This window comes from Nematostella vectensis, chromosome 11 (genome assembly GCF_932526225.1).
Source record: "Nematostella vectensis chromosome 11, jaNemVect1.1, whole genome shotgun sequence".
NCBI lineage: Eukaryota > Metazoa > Cnidaria > Anthozoa > Actiniaria > Edwardsiidae > Nematostella > Nematostella vectensis.
Genome location: NC_064044.1, coordinates 5,088,102 through 5,113,702, shown reverse-complemented (window position 1 = coordinate 5,113,702; position 25,601 = coordinate 5,088,102). Strand labels below are relative to the sequence as shown.

The window sequence follows — 25,601 nt, the reverse complement described above, 5'->3', positions numbered from 1 at the left end:
TGGTAAGAGAATTGACCGCTGGATTTTTTAATGTAGGCTCGCATTTCATCAATAACATTGAGAATTCACACGCGTGAAAATGAAATAAAGGAATACGATGTTTCCCGGACTTAATGCATTGCTAGAATGCAGTGACAGTTCTCCACCAAAGGTAGAATATACGTTATAAATTATGCGCTGAAAATTATTATTTTGGTGAAGAAGATGTTATGTTTTTGCCAGAACAAATTCTTCCTGGTGTCAGAAAAGAACAACGATGGAAGCTTCTTCATTCACCACTTCTTGAACTTATATTTTAAAGGTACATGTTTGTTCGAATAGGGCTTTTGTGAGAGTGGATGATGGCTGGGGCCTTGGGGGGACGGGAGGTGTGGTGTGTTGGGGGGGGGGGGGGGGGGGGGGGGGTGGGAGGGGAGAGGCCCCTCTCCTAAATGGAAAACCCAAATCATTGTTACGACTTCTGTTTTCAAGTGCTTTATCCACCTATTTGATTGATTGATCCCCTGTAGGAGGATTTAGAATATGCTTCATAGCCTTGGCACAGTCCTTTGCACACTATTCTAGTGTGGCACAAAAGCTGGTGAGTAAAATGCTGCTTAAACCAACTCATTCCCTATTTTATAGTTTCCACTAAGTTGACAGTTATCTATATCCTAGACTAGATTTTTGGGCAGATATTTGGACCATCACTTTAAAAGGGAAATGAAAACAGAACAATACGCTTGAGTAATAATATATTAGCAATATTTGGTTTGGGGGCTTGAAACAGAAAACAGCTTAGAAATGTCCCAGTTGTTCATTACATGTTTGATTGATTGATTTGTGATACTCGAGGATTAGCCCCCTCCCTTCCTTCTTTGGAAGCCCACCAATTTCTGATGGCTAAGCACAAATAATATATACATACCCTTCAATTTTATATTGAGGCATGGAATGAAAGCAGACAAAGGAACTTGGAGTTCCATGCTTTGCACCCTTTTTCGTAAAACATTGCCAAGAGGAACTGATACCTAGACAGTACTTGGGCTAAAGGAAGCACTTTCTCCCACTCCCTTTCCTCCTCTAGGTATTATACAACATTTTTATTTTTATTTCATTCTGGCTTCCCAGGGAGCTAATCTTAATGCAGCATTGGGCAAAGGACAGCTGGTCTATATCGATGGACTCAAGTTAATATCACACTCACTTGATGCACAAACAGATGAGAATGAAACAGACAATGGAAATCCCTTCTATGGTATTAGGTATATGACACTGTAACAGTTGTACTAGCTGGTATATTTTAACAGTTTTTATTTTTGCAAGACACTTTGATAATATATGACATAGTCTACTCTCTTCATACCCCCCATGGGTCAATTTGCTGATTTAACAAAACAAAAAACACTAACTATGTACTCTTGTTTAAATCTTTCTCAGGAATGGTGATTTTACCCTTCAGCAGCTATATAAACAGGTCCAGAAATCCTTTGAGGGAGTCCAAGGTCCCTGTCTTCTATTAGTTGATGACTTGAGTATTCTGCTTTCCCTTGGGGTCACTGCGAGTAAAGTACATGACTTTGCTCATTATTGTATGGTATTAATGTGCTACTCTTCTAAAAAGGTAATAGAGTTAAGGGGGCTTATGTCCAGTTTGTAATTGGCTCAATGTGGTATTATGTACCAGACACTGCATGAAAGAATAAAAGCATTGCTAGCTAGTAGAAAGTCAGATAGAACAGACAGAAATGATGAAATAGGCTGCACAGATACACAGGTATTCCAGGTATGATAGCAAGATTTAGAATAACAGGGCCAAAATATGTAATGATCACAAGAAAACTAAAATTTAAAACTTTTTACACTCTAGATTTATGGCTGCTTTGTGTGCCTGGTTGCATGCGACAGTGAAGATGATGATGATTCTGTATTACTATGGAAACAGCTCTGTCACATGGCTCATGTTGAGGCTCACATCACCAGCCTGAGTAGCGGCTATTGTAAAGATGTTCATGGTCAGGTAAATGGAACAGTTAGGCCGCCTTACAGCAGGGGCGGTAAGGGCTATTGTTAGGATGTTCATGTTCAGATAAATGGAACAGTTAGGCCGCCTCACAGCAGGGGCGGTAAGGGCTATTGTAAGGATGTTCATGGTCAGGTAAATGGAACAGTTAGGTCGCCTTACAGCAGGGGCGGTAAGGGCTATTGTTAGGATGTTCATGTTCAGATAAATGGAACAGTTAGGCCGCCTCACAGCAGGGGCGGTAAGGGCTATTGTAAGGATGTTCATGGTCAGATAAATGGAACAGTTAGGCCACCTTACAGCAGGGGTGGTAAGGGTTATTGTAAGGATAGTCATGGTCAGGTAAATGGAACAGTTAAAACGTCTTACAGCAGGGGCTGTAAGGGCTATTGTCGTAATCTAGAATAGCCTTTTTTGTTTATTGTGAATCATGAAAATGACAAATTGATCCGTAATTGCAACCTTCACCGTGATTTGTGAATGGTGAAATTCAATCAGCATTTATCGTGATCTTTACTCTTTAAAAACAGTGAATCATGATTTTGGGATAAAGATTGATCATTTGTCGTCAGTTTATCAGTTTATTGTGAAACATGATTTCCAAATGTTAAAACTTGTGAAACATGCAGGGACACCCCCCCCCCCCCCCCCCCCCCCCCCCCGCCTTACAGCCCCTGTCACAGCCACCTCTAGTTATTAGTTAGAATAAAATTGGGTCATAGGCTGCACAATGTGGAACTTTACCTACTATAACCTAATTTGCCAAACATTGCTATTTTAGTCTTTCCGAATTCTTTTCATCGTCTCTGTAAAAGAACGCAAAAGTTTTTGCTCTTAGGAACTTTAAGATCTTCTATTGTATACTCCTCATGAGCCTAAACTATTTGATCAATTTAGTCTTTATGTTTCTTAACCATGCAAGTGGCAGCCTAACTTTTCAGATTTTCTTGATTAAGTGCTAGACCTTTAAGACATAGATGCTGCCACCAGTTAACATATTTTCTGTTTTATTTTAGATTGTTTTAACCCGAAGGGAACCAAATAAGCTCTCAACTCAAGGATACACTAAAACAACAAGCCAATACAAGATACAGGACAGAATGGTCACCTTTTTTGCTCCTGGAACCTCAAAGGCTGTCTTATGACAAAATAAATAGGATGAAGGGAGTGAACAGACAACAGACAACCTGGGCTTGTCACACCAGGCATTGCTTAAACTCAGGCCCTAACTGGTGCCAAGTGTCTAGAAATTCTGCGAGAGAGACTAGGGGTGGGGAAAGGCGGTCACAATCCCAATTTATGAGGCAGGTGGCTAGAGGGGGGGGGGAGACCCTTCCCTTCTAATGCAAGGAGACTGCTAAGTTGATCAATTTAACTCTGGTATACACCTTTATTGATACTTAAGAAGACCGTTGATCTTGGTATTTAAGAAAAGATGAGTGACCTATTAACTGGACCTCAGGAATGGCTTTTACAGTGCGAGCAGTAAAAGCGTGAACACCGGAAATATGCATGGATGTATGGAATGCTTGTTCCAACCAATCACTCACAAGATATTCAAACACTCAACTAGAAACATGTTTCGACAACTTTCAGTGTCTGAATTCTCTCTTCTGATTCATCAGAAGACAATAAACATTCCACACATATTTCAGTAGTCTCCTTTGCAGCCATCCACGTTGGAGTGCTTTCACGACTGACAAACGCGGGCAGCTGCCAAGAAGACTAACATTTTGGGTGTTAACGGTTTTACTGGTTGCACTGTAACACAAGAACGTTTATAAATGCAATTGTCATCTTTACCGTTCCAAGGCTGCGTAAAACCCCTTCAGCAGGCTATGGCTTCATGGGGACAAGCACTCATTGACTCATACGTCATCCATATAAAATATTAGCGCAAAGTTTCTGAAACTTATTTTTGTCAATATGTCCTCCCTCCGCAACCCCAAGCTTTTCCAAGGCATTAATGGTTTCTTCCTGGTCGCTTGTAACTTTGACAAGATTTGCTGGTGTCAATCTGGACAGTGTGATGTTCCAGTATATCACCACAGTATTGGAAAAAGTCACATACACAAGACAAGGTACATTGGCACCATTTACAGCGAAATGTCCGGCACCGAAAGCCAGCACATTTTCGCGGAACTCGAATTTCACAATGTTCTGGTCAGAGTCAATTATATATGTTGAGCCATCCCAGGCGCATGCTATTATTTCTTCATACCCATCAGAAGTCACATCGAGCTTAGAGAGGGAAAAGATGTTCTGCTCAAGGTGCAGTGTCCATAATATGCGGTTCTGGTTGAGTACGGATAGGTCTCCATCCAGTAAGCCTATGGCTAGTAGTTCTGGGTCGTCGTTGTCACGGTTACTTGAGTGGTTAGGGGAAAGGGTTACCATTGTAGTGGTGATGCCCTGGTTTTGTTTGCTGCGGAGAAAAGGCAGAGGGAAGTCGGCCTTGAAACCGGCTGAATGTTCTTCCTGTTTGTCCTGATAAAAATGAACACAAAAAAATGAACTTTTATGGATGTTTGATTGTCACCACGCGCGTCTGCCAGTTGTTCCTTCATAATTCTGATTGTTCCCGGCGCGACTGCTCATTATCTACGTGCACTGTCCATTGTTCCCTCTTAATTTTGGTTGTACGCGTGCGTTTGCTTATCGACATGCACTGCCCATGGTTCCCTCACAATTTTGACTGTTCACGCGCGTTTGATCATTATCTACGCACAATGTCCATTGTTCCCTTAATAATTCTATTTGTCACGCGCGTTTGGTCTTTATCTTCGCGCACGGTCCATTGTTCCGTCATAATTCTGATAGTTCAATCGCGTCTGCTCAAAATCTACGCGCTTCGTTCATGGTTCCTTCATAATCTTGATTGTTAACGCGCGTCTGCTCATCTACGTGCACTGTTCATTGTTCCTTCATAATTTTGATTGTTCACGCTACTTAAAAGCGGCCCCGGGTATATTTCTATGTTTACGTGTCACCTCACCTCTGTTTTGGATATATCAGTTGCCAGCAAGTTGATGAAAGTTCCGCCAGGCTGAGATACCAGTAGGTATTGTGTTCTGGAAGCCTTGTAAATCACCAGTGAAGTGATCTGACTGTATAGCGACCAGCTCTTGATCTGAGCAAAATGACCTCTGGGAATTTCTATCTCATCGTGTTCTGATGGCACGTTTTCTGGTTCTTTGTTTTCCTGTTTTTCATCCTTTGACAACTAAAGAAAATGCTTTTTGTTAATAGACAGGTAAATTGATCATTGACAAAAGGACGGGCGCAAAGATAGAAAGTGGGAATAGATAGTTGGACAGACACACTAGCAGAAAGACGGATAGACACAACAGCAGACAGACACACAAGCAGACAGATAGACAGACACCCAAGCAGACAGCTGGACAGACCTTAGCCCTAAGAGCTACCGTAGCTATATATATGTTGGTCAGCGGCAGACCGTTTCACTGTAAGATTGAAGTCCGCCATGTTGGATTGGGAATAAATGTACAGTCACTCATAGTTAGCTCATTGCTCGTCCTGTGTACACGACTTGGGGTCAGAAGTGGGATATGTCCAACCCGAAGAGACCGGAGCTAAAGCTGGCCGGAAATTTAAAAAACATCGAGCTCCGATTCAACGATTACTGCATACAAGCGAAATATCGGGACCTGGGAAAAGACCCCGGAACAGAACGCCTGGAACACTACAAGAGCCCCCTTCTGGAAATATCGGCATTGCGATCCTCCCTACCCGATGAAGCTTTGTCCGTCCTTAGATACACTATCGAGCCACAAATACCTGAGGGAGAGAAGAAAAAACCATGGATTTGGATGGAAAAACTACGAGCCCACTACACAGGCACCACAGGGAGCTCGCTGTTGACCGATCGATTCAAGTTCTGGACGTCATGTCAGCAGAAACATGAGTCAATACAAGAATGGGAAGTGAAGGTCCGTCAAGCTAGCAGCCTTTGTGGCTATGGAGAGCTCAACGACGAACTATCCCGAGACAAATTCATCTTTGGTCTCAGTGAAGAACAGATGCGAACAGAGCTGCTGAAAACACACATCAAACCCGACCTTGAAGGATGTGGTTTCTGAAGCAAAATCAATAGAATCTGCAAAGAAGACAAGTAAGCTCATCGCTGACTCGTCGGCAAAAGGAATCGAAGAGGAAGTACATTGGACAGGCCTTAGACACAGCCAAATGAAACTGCGACGAGAACCAGGAACCTGCTTTTGGTGTGGCGACCGAAGAGGACCCCACCCCTGGAACGGCAAGTCATGTTCAAAGTGTGCTGGCAATGATCATTTCGCCCGAGTCTGTTTAGAAGAACACAACCCCCAAGCGTCCGGCTCGAACCAGCGACAACAACAAGCAAGAGGAAGACCTCAGGCAAGGGGATATAACCAGCGCAGTCGGCGGGGCTATCCACGTGCCCGCGCCTCGCCTCGACCAAGGGATGTCCATTACACCAATATATGTGAAGAGCAGCAATATGGTTCAGCTCCCAACCCCGACTATGGCTTCGATATGTACGCACTGGAAGCACAAGTACACAACATAGATACAGACAGCCCCTCCAAAAGCCCGGGAAAGCGCTATTTCACAACTCTACCACTTTCAACGACAGGGTCGTCTTTCAAGCCGGTCGAGTTTCAGATCGACACAGCAGCTACCTGCAACACGATGTCTTACAACACACTGCAGTCAGTGCTACCAGACGCAGAAATCAAGCGGTCCCCATATCTACTGTTTCAGAGTTTCAGATGCGACTGTTAACCGCACTCGAAGGCCTGGAAGGCATCATATGTATCGCAGACGACATCCTAGTATTCGGAGAGGAAAAAGATTTCGCAGAAGCTGAGAAAGATCACGACAGACGATTCGTCGCCCTGATGGAACGCTGTAAACAGAGAAATATCAAGCTCAATGCACAGAAGCTTCAGTTCAAGCTGACAGAGCTCGAATTTATGGGAACCATAATCTCGGACGAAGGAATGAAACCGGATCCAGACAAGATAACAGCCATAACTGAGATGCCAACACCAAATAACAAGCAAGCACTACTTCGATTCATCGGAATAGTAAACAATCTCGAGCCATTCTGCCCAAACCTGAGCACAGAAATACAGCCGCTGCGCATGCTAACCCAAGATGCCGTTACTTTCAACTGGTCTGAAGCACATGATAGAGCGTTCAAGAAAGCAAAACATGATCTCATCAGCTCCTGTCTTAGCCTACTATGATCTTCACAAGCCAGTCGTGCTACAGACGGACGCCAGTGACTATGCTGTCGGTGGAACTCTGCTCCAACCCAATGACGAGGGTAAACTCCAGCCGGTGGCTTTCACTTCCTCAAGTGTGAGCCCAACAGAACAACGCTACTCACAAATCGAGAAGGAGTGTTTGGCTATCTGTAACGGTTTCCAGAAATTTGACCAGTGGCTATACGGCAAGTCAGATATCGAAGTTCACACCGACCACCAGCCCCTCGAAACCATCATGAAGAAACCTCTAAACAAGGCTCCTGCACGCTTATAGAAGATGATCATGAAGTTCACACCGACCACCAGCCCCTCGAAACCATCATGAAGAAACCTCTCAACAAGGCTCCTGCACGCTTACAGAAGATGATCATGAAGTTCACACCGACCACCAGCCCCTCGAAACCATCATGAAGAAACCTCTCAACAAGGCTCCTGCACGCTTATAGAAGATGATTATGAAGTTCACACCGACCACCAGCCCCTCGAAACCATCATGAAGAAACCTCTCAACAAGGCTCCTGCACGCTTACAGAAGATGATCATGAAGTTCACACCGACCACCAGCCCCTCGAAACCATCATGAAGAAACCTCTCAACAAGGCTCCTGCACGCTTACAGAAGATGATCATGAAGTTCACACCGACCACCAGCCCCTCGAAACCATCATGAAGAAACCTCTCAACAAGGCTCCTGCACGCTTACAGAAGATGATCATGAAGTTGTAGCGCTATCAATTCAAGCTTACCTACAAAAGAGGCCCGACCCTCTACCTGGCCGACACTCTCTCTAGAGCAGCCCTTCCTCAACCCATTGCCGCTAAAGTAACATCTTTCGAAGTATTCCGCACAGAGATGGCGGCCAGAGACACCGACAAGAACCCAAGGCTAACAGAGAACACTGAGAGCCAAATAAGGGAAGAGACAAGCAAAGATACTACATTGGCAGCCTTACAAGACGTCATCATACATGGATGGCCAGAAGACAAAACACGCCTGCAACATTCGCTCCGCCCCTACTGGTGCTACAGGGACGAGCTGTCAGTACAGAACGGCATAATCTACAAAGGCATACAAGTAATGATACCCCAATCAATGTACAAAACCATGCTCTCCAAGATACACGCAAATCACTTTGGCGCAGAATCCAACATACGCATGGCACGTGAAGTCCTATTCTGGCCAGGGATGAGGAAAGCAATTCAGGACGCATGTGAATCCTGTGGCACTTGTGCCCAATATGGACAATCAGCCCCAAAGGAACCCATGCGGTCTCTACCCATACCCACTAGACCATGGGAGATAGTCAGCCAGGATACATGTGAAATAGACAAGCAGAACTATTTGGTCACGGTCTGTCTCTTCTCTGACTGGATTGAAGTGGACAAACTGGAAGACACCCTAGCTCCCACAGTCATCGAGAAAACTCAGGCACATTTTGCGAGATATGGCATTCCGGTGAACTGCCACACTGACAACGGTCCCCAGTTTATAAGCAAGGAATACAGACAGTTCTCAGCTGACTATGGCTTCAAGCACACAGCGTCGTCGCCATACCACCCAAAAGGCAATGGAAGAGCTGAGGCTGCTGTCAAGGTCGCAAAATCAATGCTGAAAAAGGCAAACGACTTTCAAAACGCGATGCTGATGTACCGAAACACCCCGCCTCAAGAACACACCTGCTCGCCAGCGCAACGCATGTTTTTGAGACGTACAAGAACCACACTACCCACCACAGAACAACTCCTGGCTCCATCCATGGTCAACTTTGAAACCGTAAAACAGGAAATAGTCAAGAAAAGGAGTGAAACGAAAGCGTACTATGACAAGACAGCAGGAACACAGCAAAGATCTCTTGACGTAGGCAACTATGCCTACGCCAAACCACGACCAAACCAACGCGGGCAACCATGGCGCTATGGTGAAGTCTTCGAGAAAGATGAAACAGCAAGGTCGTACACAATACGAACTCCGCGCGGAATCAACATCAGGAGGAACAGAGTCCAGCTAAGACCTGCAGCGCCACCACCAACTGACGACCAACCGCAGATGATGGTGATGAGATACCCAGCATCGGAGCCTTATATCGCCAATCCAATCCAGCCCAGTTCAGTCAGCCCACAGGGATCACCCACAATACACCGCAGATACACAAAAGCCAGGTTTCGTCACACCAGGCTGAAAAGATCAATAAATCAAACCCCATGGATGGGCTCGCGGTAGAAATACCTCTGCCTCAAGACACCCAGGGAAAACCTGAAACGCTCAACCCGGCAATACAGACAAGATCTGGGAGGGAATCAAAACTCCACAGAGACTTAAAGATTATCTTCTCAAGTAGCTGATGTTTAGAACCACTCTTCAGTGACCATCATAGGAACACTGTAGAACGTTATGGTTAACCGTTAAGGCGTTGTTTGTTTTATTTTATTATAATTTAATTTTCGTTAAAAAGGGGGAGATGTTGGTCAACGGTCTGCTTGTCAGCGGCAGACCGTTTCACTGTACGATTGAAGTCCGCCATGTTGGATTGGGAATAAATGTACAGTCACTCATAGTTAGCTCATTGCTCGTCCTGTGTACACGAATTATATAAGTTATAAGTGATAGCAGAATCGGAAAAATCCTTCAACAACCCCTAAGGGATAGCAGTTCGTCGAAATTTTATACCCTAAAAGATAGGCCAATCATCCCCATCTACTTTTCCGGAGAGTTTCCCCCCCCCCCCCCCCCCCCCCACACACACACACAAGTGCCTCTATCCCTTTCCCTGAGAAGCATCAAAATACGTAACCCAAGATAGTACCTGTTTGTTATCTAGAGGTGGTTTTGGCTTTTGCTTGGGCAGTGAATTGGTTTCCAAGGGAAGAGGAGAGCCTATTTCTTCATAAGTCTGAGCATTTGCCACCCCACCTGAAATTGAGAGGATACAATTGTTAAATGCAAAACGTACAGGGGTCAAGAAATCTGAAGCAATAGCAACCTCGATTCACAAGCAAAACTATCCAGATCAATAACTTTGTTCAAAATAAAGGACAATATTCTTTCTCAAAAAGCAGCTATTGATTTATAGAATATATTATTCTACTTTATTTCATCAAATCAGCCACATGTAAATTTAATAATAAGTAATCCTTAGATAAAACCACAGGCTTCCCACCCGCGTCAGTGAAGGATTTCTAAAGACATACGAATTTACGCAAATATATATTTTATAGTAGACATGCTACTAAGTCTGTGACAGGAGTCTATGCCTCGTAAGCACAAGTGCTTTTTAGTAGACTCCTCATCATCACTATTTTTTGCATTATTATCATTTATTTGATGAAATAAACTTGATTGTTTGAAAATCCCACACATTAAAACCCAAGTATGGAGAAGTAAATACCCAAAGATGGAACATGATAGGATATTGGCAGTATTGAGAAAGGGTCAACAGGACAATCATTGTTAGCCATGAAAAAAAAAGTGGAAAAAAAGACAGCATAGCAAAATAGGGGAAAATACCAAATTGATGTGGCACTGGACAGAGGCACTTGACAGAGAATCGGACCCATATGTAGCTGATATGGCATTTGGAGACATGGTAAGCTTAGCACCTGAAAACCATATCTCGATTTGCAGCCATCTCCAGGCCCGTAGCCAGGATTTTGAATGGGGGATTTATTTACTCATTTAGCATACCACTTTCTCTTACATATTGCCCTAACTTGCATATTGCCCTAACTTGCTCTAATGAATTTTCCTTCATTAGACCGGACCTTTTAGTCAAGTGGGGTGGTTCTTCCGAACCCCCTGGCTACGGGCCTGATCTCTGCTGGTAAAAAGAAGTAACACCCCCCTACCCCTTTTACAAAGCACTTCATCAATAATAAAGAGACTAGTCAACAAATACAGGAGCCAAAAATTTGGCTTTTTGTTGTCGAACAAATTAAAATAGAAATAAGGGCTACATTCATTTCAGAGTGAATATGAACCTTTTGCTGGTGATGATTCTGTTGTTAGTTGTTCTGCAATCCATCTGTGCACATACACCTCCCTATCCGTGTGACCAGTTACCATCTCACATAACCCATCACCATCAATATCAGCTATCAGCAGAGTTTTGGCATTGGACGGCAGGAGCTGTGAGTAGGATGGCCTCATGGTATACCCATCTTCTGGTTTTCTTTCAATCTGGAATCAGGTTCAGTGAAGACAGCAAGTTTTTGTAATCAATTATTTTATGTTTTCTTTACATTTCAACCAATATTAGGGCATAATTACATGCTGAAATGATCTAATAAATCCCCAGGGCATTTATTAAATTTCAATGGTCTGAGGAGAGCATTCAATAGACAGGGGTGTTTATAAGGGAGAGGCGTTCTTTACAAACTAAAACAATATAACAAACCCAAATGCAGTGGGGATCACATTAAAATTATAGCCTGCATGGCAAGCATTTCTTGACATTGAGCAAGTCTCACCCACCATAAGAAGCCAAGCTTAGATTGAGCAGAAGGCAATCAAATTTGTATTACCGGAATTCCTATGTTTTTAAGCTGGAAGGGAGGGTAGGGGGGACGTTAAATAGAGGGAAGAGCTGATTAGATAGGAGGCATTCTTTAGATAGGGGGCGTTTATTAGATTATTACAGTACACACCCTGTGATGACAGCGCAGCTCCTTTTTTTTCAGTGATTTAAATCGATAATTCTAGGAATAAGATGCTGGCTCATGCACAATCAATTTGTGTGCACACATTCCCTACCAGCATTGCATCACCATTACAGGATGGTATTTCATACTCTTTAGGAGGCAACACTGACCATCAACATTGATCAGTGGCTGCCACTCATGTCTGCCACATGTTTTATTATATTTGGTGCCTCTTGACCCCTTAGTAAATCCTGGATCCACCCCTGTAAATATTAAACACCCTTTAGCTTTATGGTTTGATAGCTTTGTTGACTCCCTCAAGCAAGACTTTTCAAAAAGCAAAAATAATCACTTCTAACTGTTGAGCTATATATACAGTATAACTGTTGCTGTTCCTATATAGGAGTTTTCCTGTGGCATGATAATAGGTGTCAATAGGTAAAGCGGGCTTCTTACTACATATAAAAGGGTGTTACTGTAGAAAAGACGGGTGTGGCGGAAGGGGAGGGGCAGCACCCCCCCCCCACACACTTTTCTGAGCAGATGTTTCTTTATATATGAATGCTTTTTTAAACCAACGGGTTTCAAGTGATGCATAGCCAACCAACAACAAATTTGTTGAACAGTTTAAAATCCTGTGCATAAAAACCTAGGTTATCCCCCACCCCTCCCCCCTGAAACCACTTCCCACCCCTCCCCCCAAACTTCCCCCCACTTATGGGACCACTCCTCCACCCCTGAAAACCTTGTATAACACATTAAATGACTTCTCTGGGGACAACTAGTATTTCGTAATATCACATAGATGCTACTGCCTATGGACTCACATCAAACAAATGACACCATCCATCAGCAGTAATTGCAACGAGGACCTTTTTGCCTCTATTCCACAAGTCTCCAGAACCAACACAAGTTATCATGCCATTCTGTTTGGACACTCTCCATGGTTTGCTTGCAGTACCTGATGAAAGGTGATGCACAAGGATTGAATAAAAAATCATACTGTACAGTATGTGGATGTATTGGAAATATTTCACTATAAATGTAGATAATAAAGAATATTGAGAAAGGCACACATCCTGACAAACTTCTCAAAAACTGGGTTGGATTTTGTGAAGCCAAATCTAGAACAAATTAGAGCCTACTTTCCCAGTCAATGTGTGAAGTCACGTACAGACATCAATATTTGGGATAGGTGATGTGACAACAAGAGCACACACCCAAGATTTCATGGCACATTACCACATTTTTATTCAAGCACACAGAGAAATATAATGTGAGTTATATCATTTGTATCTCTACCATCAAAAACCCATTCGTAGGAAAATATATGAGGCACAAAATCTCTATACTTGTTGCACATCATTGTTGCCAGTTCTGCATCAATGAAAGTTGCCTATTTTTCTCCAAATCAGTAATGTTCTTGTCCAATATCACTTCTCCTATTGAAGAAGCTTTATATTGTTTCAATGGATGAGCAGGATGTAGTAGATTTTACGGGTGATATCATCTCTGCCATTTATGTTGTTAACATGTAAATATGATTTGGACTTTGACCTGATCTGAACAGAGCCATAGCAGGCCATGTAAGATTAGGGGGGAGCACAATACAGAAACATTAAGAGAATATTGGGGGGCAGCCACGCCCATATTAGTCATTTCCTTATAATTTTTTAAAATATTGGGTGGCATATGCCCCCAGTGCCCCACCCCTGCTACGGCCCTGCTGAACCAACTAATCAGAGGCGATCTTGGCTAAGGATGTCTTGTGATAAGTTGAGTGTTGGATGAAAAGCAAAAAACAGAGCCAGAATTTATGATTCAAAGTAGAATCATGCTCTACTTCGTGCAACAAGTTTTCAACAAAGGCTTTTGTTGTTTGACAAGTTTTGGCGCGGGATGAAAAACAAGCAACTTGGATGAAACCCAACAATGATGCACAAGAAATTGAGGAATTTTGTGTCTTCATTTCCTATCTTAACTATCCCTTTGTTTTGAGTCTTGTCTAGCAAATGACTATCCCAAGTGTCCCCTAGGCTTAACTATCCCTTTGTTCTGAGTCTTGTCTAGCAAATGACTATCCCAAGTGTCCCCTAGGCTTACACTAATAAAAGGCTTACACTAAGTAAACAAGAAAGATAGCTTAGGAGGTTGTTATTTATTTATCATTTCAATATCACTAAGTTTTATATAAGGATGTTTGTTTTTTTAGAACAAAACAGACTAAAGCATCGAGTATAAATCACTGGCTGGCTTTTACCTTTGAAAACGAAGATTTCTCCGTTGACATTCCCTAATACCAGCTCATTACTTCCATCGTTATCGATATCCTCTAGTAAAAGTCCCTCGTTGAACAAATTGCCGCTGAAATCGAGCTCTATGTGTTCCACGAACGAAACGGAGCGCATTTTCAAAATTAAGTTTAAAATCAACAAGAACTTCCGTCCACCATTTTGTTTTGCCCGTAGCCCGCAATGGCTTGTGGATAAAGACCCCCCCTCCCTCTCCTCCAATCAGAGAAATACAAACAATAAGTGTTTTCTTTCTCCTTTTTTGTAATATGACAAAGCAGCTACACATTACATTAATATTTTCATCTCAGATAACAATTTAGTAAGCTTGAATAAGCAAACATGAGTTTACACACCTTGTCATTATCTCCCCTCTCCCCCCACAGGCAGCCCAAGGTTACTGTCAGTGGTTTATAAAGGATGGTTAATGTTAGCGAAAAAAAATACTTCTATCGTGAAAAATGAAACTTTAGACATTCTATCGGGAAAATTGAAATAAAGGAAGAGCGAATACAGAATACAGGGCCAATAAAATGACTTCACACATTGATTTCTATAGAAAGACGCAATAAATACAATGCAAATGCAAATAATTTTGGATATGGCCCTGAATTCTCTAGCTCAGTCACCCATACATTCCTTAAAAAACCGCTGACAGTATCCTTGGGCTGCCTGTGCTCCCACAGGGGGTTTCAGTCACGCAACTCAACGCGCGCGTGTTGAATGAAATTTGCATAACCTGATAACAGAGAAGTGTTGCTGTGTTTGCTGTGCTCGTCCGTGCTTTGCAAAAACGATTTCTCTGCGCAATGGGAGAAGAATTCCCAGCTATTGTAAATCTTAATGTTGGTGGCTATGTATACACGACGTCTTACAAGACTCTAACACGGTGTCGAGATTCCATGCTTGGTGCCATGTTTAGTGGAAGACAAAATCTAGCGAGAGATACCCGGGGAAATTTCTTCATTGACCGTGACGGTTCCTTGTTCAGATATATCTTGAACTTTTTAAGAACCTCAGAGCTCTGTCTACCCGACTCTTTCGACGAATTTCAGCAGCTTTCTCTCGAGGCTGACTTCTACCAGATCGAAGACTTGATAAAAGCGTTGCAAATTTACCGTCAAGATCGAATAAAAAACCTTCAACTTTTAGATTACCAAGGAACTGTTATTCTTCGAGTTGACAGATATAGGAACCAATTACTACTAAGTGGCAAAGACTTCTTGGTTAAGGAGGTCTTCAAGGACTTTATGAATATGGCTGAGTTCAATCTTTGTTTGTTACCTGCACGTGGGTATGTGAGGAATTACCGGGTACCATGGAAACCGGGCGGAAACGAGCTGTCGAAAGCCGATGCATTTGATCTGTTACTTGGCCATGGCTTTACGCTGCTGAGTTCTATTGGAGGCGGCTCAGATGCTGATGAGGCGGGGTCTCAGATAGAGGAACACTTTTTTATCCGCAAGGGCAAGTTTCAATCACTCACACTGTAAATGCTTGGAAATACAGTCCATTTACAAAACGTTGTCATCAACCATCTTCGCAACTACATGCCAAACCTGTTATAATGTTAGCATGGGTCAAAACCACTGAAGCACCTAACTGCATATATTAGCCCCCATTACCATGTCTAAATCTGAAGTTATGCAGTGGCTAATATATGCAGCTAGGCACTTCGGTGGTTTTTACACATGCTTTACATGCGGGCTTGTTGCATAGTCCCAGAGCCCATTGATGCCAGCATTTTGTCAGTCGACTTTTCATAACCTTATGTCTTCCTACATAATGAGACAGAGATTTTAGATCTTAAATCAGGAATTAAAAAGAAGAGTTTTTAATTCAAAAGTCATGGAGTTTTAAGTCATAGAAGAAGAATTTGTGAGAAAGGACTATGCATATGAGAATTGCAATGTAAGCATTAAAAGCATTCTTGTCAGAATTTGAAAAAGTCAATTTAATTTTTACCCAATCTTTATTCCTATCTGGCCCTAGTTCATGTAAAAATGTTGAATAAAAATAAAACTGGGGGATTTGTATTTGATGAAAAAGAATTTGTTGTTATGAGTTTTTCTTATAATTTGCATGAATATTCAGAATGCTTATTTCATAGAAATTCATGTCAAGGGCTCGCCCTTTTTAGTTTTATTGATTACTCTTATGATTACTTTTATTGATATACTCTTTATAACAAAATTTACTAGTTTCTAGATCTTATTGTATTTTTCTCTGTCCATTCCAATCCAATTTTTTTACAAATATAGCAACAAGATCAACTTTCCTCCTTGCCCCTGGGGTAGGGGAGGGTTGGACCCTGGGAACGAGGATGCAAGATCAACGACATTATTTCCATCACCACTGCTCTGATGACGGTACCCTCAAATATAATACGTCATTCTCCGTATTCCCCATTTCTTGAAACTCCATTATTTCAAGGAAATGACGAGATATGTCTCGAATTCAGGACAAGCCAGAACAAGAAGTTCCACGAATGCACTCCCTGCTACCAAGACTACAGTCCGAAAGATGCTCAAACCAATCAAAATACCCGTTAGAAAGGTCACAGCCAATCAAAAGTGCCCTTATAGAGTGAAGGTTCCTTTCTACCGAACACATGCTCGTCCGAAGTTCTTTTGAATTTATTCGTAGGCTGACTGCTTGCGGTGGCAATCGACTAGCTAATTTCTTCCCTTCAATCGGGAATACGAGGTTGATTTCTCCCATCCTTGCAAAAACAATGGCTTACACAACTAGGGAAAGCGGCAGCCCTTATTCAACGGACTACAGAATTTATTTCAGTAAGTTTACGTTTCGATAATATCATTCCAAAATTTTCCTCTATCTGTGTGTCGATGAGCTTTATCCCCTATTTCTTATGTTGAGTTCTAGATAAATTATTCTGTTATGCTATACACATCTTAAACATATTCAGTGTAAGATATACTTTAAGCTTTTTCGAACGGTAAAGAAGAGTTCACGAAGTTAAATATTACAAAATGATCATTTTTTAGGAGCGTATTTATAATTTGAAAGACACACCTCCGTGCATGTTATGGGCAAGTTCGTGACTTCACTAAAATCCGATGACATTTTTTCTTCATTTCTCAGAGAATGACACCAATTTGACATATAACATTAAAAATATCACATAAATTTGATATGTAAAAGAAATACAGAAAAGACCTACTAAAGGTCATGCCCTGCAATTTTCCTGAGTTAGTTCATTGAGCACGTATCTTGAAGTTTTGAACTACTTAACACATTGACCCCTCAACCGGCCTGTACCGGCTTTGGGAAGTACCCACAACCCAAAAAATTCATAAATGCAAAATAAACACAACAAGATGAAGATACTCAGGCATCAGTCTAAGGGATAAATGGTCTTGCAGATATGCATACAACCAAGGTGTTGGCATCTACTCTTAAGCCAAATAATAGCACAGGTTCTTTGACAAATCTCAAATCGAACAAGGAGAGAAAAGCAGAATCACCCCTCTCAAAAAAACGCTCAAAATACCACACAAGGGAGAGAGATCAGCAAACACAGCTCAAGATTCAAATAGATACCTTTATTCTGATCCTCCAGGTACATTTCCATGGCCTCAAAACACAATGTCCACTCCTTGAAGGCTTGTACAACCACCAAGAGGTCTTTACGTATTGCAAAGCATTCTGGGAGATCCAGGGGAAAATTCACGAGGGGAGGGCCAGTAAACACTCATCTCCCCAAAGTCAGATGGTTTTTTATAAGTCTTTTTACCCCGAAGCCAAACAAATCAATTCCAGGTCATACAACCCAGAATAGCAGTGTAAACAATTTTCATCAATTTGGTTTCAGAAAAGACAGCATTTAGGAGAGCTGTGGTGATTCATTAGAAAATTATTTTCTCATCCAGGCAAAGCCAAACAAGAAAAAATCATCATGAATCCACCTTTGCTTGCAAATATCCATAAGCAAAGCACTCAATTATGCCCCAAAAGACTTCGTGATGTCCTGAGACACTCTCCTAATATGCTCATAGCTGTATTTTTGATGAAAAATACAAGCAACCATCAACTTGTGCTGGCTTCAGCACAACGACAAGGGATTAATAGTGGGGACCGCAAAGCACTGTTGGAAACCTTGGATACCGCTGACTAGGCGCAGCTGTGTTTTACTTTTACGGGCTCTATAAAACTCAGAATAGAGGGGGAGGTATCTGTTTTCAGTCTGTTTTTTGTAAATTCAGCTAAAAAAAAGCCAGGAGTCAATTGGTTAAAATCCATAGTGATAGCGTACGAGGGAGGGGGGGGGGGGGAGGGGGGTTCCAACGCCCTGCTACCCTCCACCACCACCACCACCTCCCCATGCACTTACCTACCCCCTGTCCAAAGGCAAATGGTCGCATTTCGTCGCATCGTTTTTCCAATAGTATCCCATTTTATATTATTTGCTACTTGCAAAAAAAAAATTCTAATATGTTAAGGGCCTTCACCTTGTTTGCTTGTTCCACTCTGTTTGATGTCATTTTCTGAGACAATGCCAAATTAAGGTTATTTATCAGTCATTTATTTTCTTATTCCAGAGAATTCTGATGGGCAGGCAGTCTCACCCTTCCATGACATCCCACTTTTTGCAAATTCAGAGGTGAGTTAGTCATGTTTTTACCAGAGATAAAAAGAAACAGAAAAAACAAACATAGAGCAGAAAGGCAAGGCTTGCGTTTTCACTTTTTGAACGTTCTAGTTATTAAAGATAGTTTTTATGTATACCAGCAATATTTTTTGTGAAGTTTGTGAATTAGATATCTGCTCTTAAGCTATTTTCCATATGATTTTATTGTTCACATTAAAAATGTTATGTAAAAAGGCAATCAGCTAAAATTACAAGTGGTTGTAGTGATTTAAAACTGTGAATGTTAAAAAGAAAAGGCTATTAAAATTGAAGCAGCTTCGATGATTGGGCCAATGGAAACCACCCAATTGCCCTCTAATAGGGGACTTGCGCTAAGAGATCACATGACTATTTGGGTGGCAAACACGCACTTGGCTTTTACCTGGAAATTATTGGCAACAAAAAGCAACTTATTTAGTGCTTACTAAAAATTAATGTTCATTCCATACACATAAGCCGTAAGGGTTTATATAGTAGCTCGCTAATCAACGCACATGGCACCTAAGATGTATTATAAATGGTGTTATGTTATCATGGGAAGGATTTTAATTGTTTACTTTGCCTTTTTATATAGAAAACCATTCTTAACATGATTGTGGAAATCCCAAGGTGGACAAATGCTAAAATGGAGGTTAGAATATACATAGTTTATATGGCTGTTTCATTTGTGCATGTGTGTGTTTCATTTGACAGTGTTTCTTAAATGTGACGACTCACGTGAAAACATACCTTAGATCTTTTCAATACCGCTAATTTGAGCTTTTCAATTCCGCTTATTTTGTGTCCCATGCTCTAAGAGAAGTGTATACGACAGCTTATAAGGCCTAACATGATTGGCTAGATTACCCTCATTGTTCTATTGTATTTCCGTTCTTCGTCTGTGTTGCATCAATCCAAACCAATCCAATGTGGTGAAATCTTCCGATAGCTTCTACATGGCCCTGCTCAAATGCCCTTGAACATATTGGCTATTCAAATTTTCTTACATATTTTCTTACATAAACGGAGCAGTAGCAGGCCTTTAAATATTTGTGGAGGAGGGAAAAGAGTACAATACAGAAACAAAGAAAATATTTAAAGGTGGCACAGCCACCACTGGTCATTTTCTGTTTTTTTTTTTTTTTTTTTTTTTTTATGGCTATAGCCCTTAAGAGAATAAATGTTCAAGAAGTGTTGAAATGCCCCAATATCCCTCCATCTGCAGTGTCTTAGTACGCATTTGCCAAAAAAATGATGCCTCATTAATCATATAATTAATTTATATAATTTGTTTTTTCTAGATATGTACAAAAGAAGCTCTTAATCCAATCAAACAAGATGTAAAGAAGGGAAAAGTTAGGTTTGTCAACCACTGTTTCCCCTACCATGGATATATCTGGAATTATGGTGCCTTACCTCAGGTTTGTGTTACTTCATATTTTTAATTTATTGGTAATAGATCATCAGTGTTGTGTTATGGAGCATTAAACACTTAATGTTTAAATTCTCGCCATATTATACTCTGTGATTTACAAAAAAAAAAAAAAAAATATTGAATTAAATTAATTATGACATTCAAAACTGGCAACATTGGACTCATTTTAGCATCTAATAGCTAAGAGTAACTTCCATTAAAGAACATGATATCTAAAGAACTGATTCTAATTCAGTGTGACAATGACCTTATTACCCAACATTGCTTCCTTAAGAGACCCTATTCGCCATTATGTTAGATAACCACCCTCACCAGCCTTGCATGCATTTTTTGTCAAGGCATGTATTTAAAATGGAAGGGAGGTTAGAGATTGTGAAATAATAGTTGTTAGCATTTATTTTCGAAGGCTTTGACATTAGAGGGGTGCTCTTAGCATTTTTATCTGCTGATTGTAGATGTTAAGATAATTATTTTGTGTTTGTTTGTAGACATGGGAAGATCCAGGGCACACTGATGCAGCCACAGGCTGCAAGGGCGATAATGACCCCATTGACGCTTGTGAAATTGGAACCATGGTATGTAGGATGAGAAATTTATTTCTCCTTTCTCTGATCGATAATTCCCTAACTACTGTATTTCCTGAAAAAATACCCTATTATGGAAAAAATACAAAGGAAATTATTTGAATTGAACTGGCAGTGTTATTTAATACTTTGAAGGTTAGTACAAGAGGTGAAGTAAAACAGGTCAAAGTCCTTGGCATTCTTGCCATGATAGACGAGGGAGAAACAGACTGGAAAGTAATCTGCATTGATGTTAATGATCCGGTAGCCAACAATCTCAATGGTAAGATTATGATTAACAGGGCTTCTGGAATTACGCGGAAAAAACTCAAAATTACGCGGGATTCTTTGCTAAATTATGCGGAAAATTGCGTGGAAAATCAATCATTACGCTCTAAATTATGTGGGATTTTGCAATACATTTTTTTTTAAATCGAAATTTTGCAGGATTCTTTACTGAATTACGCGCTAAATTACACGGAATATCAACTGCTACACCCAAACTACATTTTGTACCGATGAAAGCACGAAATAACTTGAAAAGGTTAATTTTTTTGCGCGAAAATATCTTAGGTGAGTTTTCATTGCCTTCTAGCCACCAGCCAATTAAAAAAGGTATTTTTTATTGTTAGTCCTAGGACTTCGCGGTTTAGCAAAGAACGCCTAGTCATTTTATTTGTTTTTGAAATTCAGATCGAAATATCGCACTCTTACGAAGAATATCTCTCTTTTTTTACGAGAAATAGAGGTAAGAACCCTAAAAGAACACATCAGCTGTGCACTTAAATGTTTTGTCTTTCAAAATTTACCCAAATTACGCATGATTACGCGGAAATTTGTGGTTTACACGGATTACGCGGAGAAAGCCAAATTACACGCTTCCGTACAAGTGCGTAATTCCAGAAGCCCTGGATTAAGAGCAATATTGCTATATTTACCACATATTGTATATAAAAAACATTGTCAGTTAAAACCTGTTGTTCCATTGCATTATGATTTTTTTTTCAATATATGAATATAACTGCATACCAGCCCAGACAATAGCTATATGCTATTTTGAGTAAGCATCCATATAGTGTCTGACCTAGTTTTGGAATATATTTTAGCTATGTTATAATGTATATTTTTTCTCCTTTTTCTTGTAGACATTGATGATGTTGAAAAACATATGCCTGGATTGATCAAGGTACTACAATCTCAACCAAAGTTTCATTTTCTTTTAATTTTGAAGTATTTACTTTGATTATCCACTATTTATTTACTCTATATGAAAATGACTTTGTGACTGTGTTTTTTAGGCCACAGTCGACTGGTTCAGGATCTACAAAATCCCTGCTGGTAAACCTGAAAACAAGTTTGCATTCAATGCTGAAGCTAAAAACAAGGTACAGTACTGCATTTTGCCTAGAACCTTGAATTGCTGAATTTATAAAAAAAAGTGACTATCCAAAACTGGTGAAGTGACTTAAACAAATGCATCAACTTACTGCAAAAAAAGTGGTTTACTATTCTCATATCTCTTTTAAAGCTTCTACACTCTGTTTTATACCAAAACTGAACTGTATCATGTTGCAGGAATTTGCTATGGGAGTTGTTAATGAGACTCACACATTCTGGAAAGATTTGGTCATGCAAAAGACTGAGAACAAGGAGGGACTAGCATGGTAAGGAACTAAAATGGAATAAATTAGAGCTTCTGTCCCACAAATGTTTTCTTTAGTACTAAAAGGCATACGTCAGCTTCTCAAACCCTATATATATTCATTTATTCCCCCATTCCCACTTAACCTATGCAGACCACTTAACTTTTCTACAAATGTCATAGAATTACAGTGGGTATATTGTAGGTGGTAGCGTATACCATCTCCTTATTGTATTTTTGGTCTTCCTTCTTTGAAGGGGGGGGGGTAGGGCTGACATATACCCTCTGTGTATATGCCTTGTCAAAAAAGAGAAGGACTAATTTTCTCTTAGCTTCTTGTTTCTTTTTTATCCAAATAACATTAAGAGTCAAAATATTTGTTTTTAACAGGTTTATGTTTATAGGGCTGGTGTTATTTTCTAGATATATATTTTTCAAAACTCAAATAAAAACTCAGCCCATCCTTGCTCCCCCCTTGATTTAATGATTTTATTCACATACATAAAATACTAAAACAAAATCTCATAAATCTCACCTGTAAATTTAAAATAATATCTTTTTTTTCAGTAAAAACCTCACTGTAGCTAACTCGCCATATACCATCAACCAGGATGACGCTAACACTATTATTAACAAGGCAAGTAAATAAAGTTTTTGAAACAAAAACTCAAACTTTTACTGAGTGCTTCTTTCCACATTTTTGGGCCAAAGTGTATGAAACAAAAATATATTTTTGAAATATTATGTTTTTCCATCATCTCTGATAAATGATAAATTTCTCTGAGGACCTCTTTTCTCTATAATATCACCATCATCTCTCTTCCAGGCTGAAGCCCTGAGTGCTCCACAGGCTGTCAGTGATGATGGTATGTAGAAATACCAGATTCTAGATTAAAATCATTATCATTATTATAGAATTTTACCTTCCTCTTCGGCCGTGCTTGGAGTTTCTCTCCACCTCCCTCTCCCCCCACCCCCCCTCCCAAACACACACACGCAAATTCTCCTTACTTGATTTTATGCTGAGTCATTGCATGACCTTCATAGAGTTATGAAAGTGACCATTTCCAACAATCTGTACTCTCGATTATTTTAGTGTTGTATCTCAGCAAATACAGGATTGACATTGAGTTGTGTACATTAGGATTGGAACAAATTATAGCACCCAGTCTACTCAGTGCACAGGGGGCATACCTAGGGGGGCTCACAGGGTGCAAATGCACCCCCCTTGGCCACCCAAAAATGGGTCATTTGTCATTTCCTATTTGACCCTATTCAGACCGGGGGTGGGGGGGGGGGGCTTTTGAGGCCCCCAGCACCTTTGATCTGTAATAATTTTTGAACTAGTAGGGCTAGAGCATTGAAATTTGATGAATTTTCCTAAAACTTATCTGGGATCAGTTTGGTGTAAACATAATTTTGATATGTGTACCCTGGTAACCATAGTAACCAAGCTTTGAGACAGAGGTTTTAATGAAAATTAGGAAAAACGCTTTAAGTCGTTAAGATCAACTATTAATACGACATGCTCAACGTAAATCCATTTCATATAAACGTTTTATACCAAGTTTTGAAAAACAATAAGAATTTACATCTCTATTTTAGGGGGGAGGGGTGGTGTTTTTTTGTTGTCAATTTTTTACCTTCTTGAAATAGTGCTTGTAGAAATAGCAAAAAAACATTCATATCCACCTGAAATCATAGATAAAACTTGAAACGAAGATTAAATTTTGCCAAAAAGCTACAGATTTTGCCACCCAGGTTTTGCCACCTAACTTTCATTAAATCCAAGATGGCGGATCCAAGATGGCGGATGCTGATGTCACATAATTAACTAGAATTCGCTGTTTTTTTATTTAACTAACATCTAAATTTGGCAAAATCCTTTTTATATTCTTCTATTTTAAATAAAAAGTAGGAAAAAAACATTTTGGGGAAAGATATTTAAATTATTAATTTAATTAAGAGTCCAGTTGCAAACTTATGCTATATTAAAGGTACCATGCGAATCAATGACGTCACAGGTGTCATATATTGTTGTCATAGAAACAGTGTCACTAACAATATGTCTACTGCAATATTATCGAAAGAAAACATACAGAAATACATCTAAAAAAAACAGAAATATTGCTCGTTTCTGCTCACTTAATTGACGTCATCATGACGTCACAAAAACATTTTTTTGAAGAATATCGGTCGCTTTTTGAATACTAACTTATGATAACTTATTTGGATTTTGTATGTTCTATGCAAAGAACATAATAACGGCATATTGTGTTGCTATGGCAACACGATATATCATTTTGTTCCTTTTTGTCGGATAAAAATTCTTTGAAAATTTGGCCATAATAGCTCCAATGGTTCAAAAGTTACGGATGGGGGGGGCGAAGGAGCCTCCCCCATCCCCCCTTGGTCAGAGGAAGCCTCAAAAAGCCCGGTCTGAAAAGGGTTAAGGATCTTCAAAACTACATTGTCAATGACATAAATATCGTAGTACCCTTTAAAGGAGGGACATGTGGGTCGGAACTGTAAAAAGAAATTAGTTTGTTTGCCCCCCCCCCCCCCTCCCCCAATATTTTTTCGCTTCCGCCCCTCCTTAGTCCACCCTGGGTACGAGCTGGATTAACTTTATAACAGCTAGCAGTACCCTAAAAGGGCCATTGACAGTATTTTGGTGAGCTGGACGTCTGTAAATTTTCACACAAATTATATATCATTTTTTTATATTTTATAATCCCTTTGTATGTCTTTTTTTTCTATTAGTGCATCGATGGCATTTCGTGAATCGCTCATGACTAGCGAAAGGGATACTTAACCAAGAAGACCTAATCTCTTCTCATACAGACAGAAATAATTCTTATCCTCGTGGAAAATTGTAATAATTGTGACATTTTAAAATTAAAATGTTGTTTCAGTATTGATTTTTTGTTTTAATTTTAATATTATACAGAGGTTAATAAATTGGTGGGATTTTCTGTATTATATCACAAACCAGGTTTAGTTTTGAATGCTTGGCACTGATAAGCCATCAGCTCTTGGTTGAGAGGGTGGCAAGCTAAACAACTGTTAGGTGGTTAAAACGTTTTTTCATGGACATCTGACAGTTAGTCTCGGTATACCTAAAGGAACGCTTGC

General features: G+C 40.3%; 4 protein-coding genes across 4 annotated transcripts; 3 read left to right on the top strand and 1 right to left on the bottom strand.

Moving 5' to 3' along the window:
* Positions 1 to 35: 35 nt before the first annotated feature.
* LOC5505944 (elongator complex protein 6) lies at positions 36 to 3,436 on the top strand. The gene is made up of 7 exons (XM_032374296.2): positions 36 to 151; positions 223 to 301; positions 510 to 580; positions 1,111 to 1,244; positions 1,420 to 1,603; positions 1,850 to 1,999; positions 3,019 to 3,436. The coding sequence occupies exons 1-7, from the start codon at positions 98 to 100 to the stop codon at positions 3,145 to 3,147; spliced, it is 801 nt and encodes a 266-aa protein (XP_032230187.1). The 5' UTR covers positions 36 to 97; the 3' UTR covers positions 3,148 to 3,436.
* On the bottom strand, positions 3,369 to 14,387 carry LOC5505941 (KICSTOR complex protein ITFG2). The gene is made up of 6 exons (XM_048734373.1): positions 14,166 to 14,387; positions 12,733 to 12,866; positions 11,246 to 11,444; positions 10,075 to 10,181; positions 4,998 to 5,225; positions 3,369 to 4,489 (listed from the first exon to the last, which is right to left on the bottom strand). Exons 1-6 carry the CDS (start codon positions 14,311 to 14,313, stop codon positions 3,878 to 3,880), a joined length of 1,428 nt encoding a protein of 475 aa, XP_048590330.1. The 5' UTR covers positions 14,314 to 14,387; the 3' UTR covers positions 3,369 to 3,877.
* Positions 14,388 to 14,911: 524 nt separating this feature from the next.
* LOC5505940 (BTB/POZ domain-containing protein kctd15-like) lies at positions 14,912 to 16,244 on the top strand. The gene has a single exon (XM_032374297.2). It carries the CDS (start codon positions 15,006 to 15,008, stop codon positions 15,687 to 15,689), a length of 684 nt encoding a protein of 227 aa, XP_032230188.1. The 5' UTR covers positions 14,912 to 15,005; the 3' UTR covers positions 15,690 to 16,244.
* A 542-nt stretch (positions 16,245 to 16,786) lies between these two features.
* On the top strand, positions 16,787 to 25,383 carry LOC5505939 (inorganic pyrophosphatase). Its single transcript, XM_001626643.3, has 12 exons — positions 16,787 to 16,991; positions 18,759 to 18,820; positions 19,422 to 19,478; positions 20,128 to 20,247; positions 20,750 to 20,836; positions 20,981 to 21,107; positions 21,970 to 22,010; positions 22,123 to 22,209; positions 22,400 to 22,488; positions 23,034 to 23,103; positions 23,293 to 23,332; positions 25,230 to 25,383. The coding sequence occupies exons 1-12, from the start codon at positions 16,808 to 16,810 to the stop codon at positions 25,259 to 25,261; spliced, it is 996 nt and encodes a 331-aa protein (XP_001626693.3). The 5' UTR covers positions 16,787 to 16,807; the 3' UTR covers positions 25,262 to 25,383.
* Positions 25,384 to 25,601: the final 218 nt, after the last annotated feature.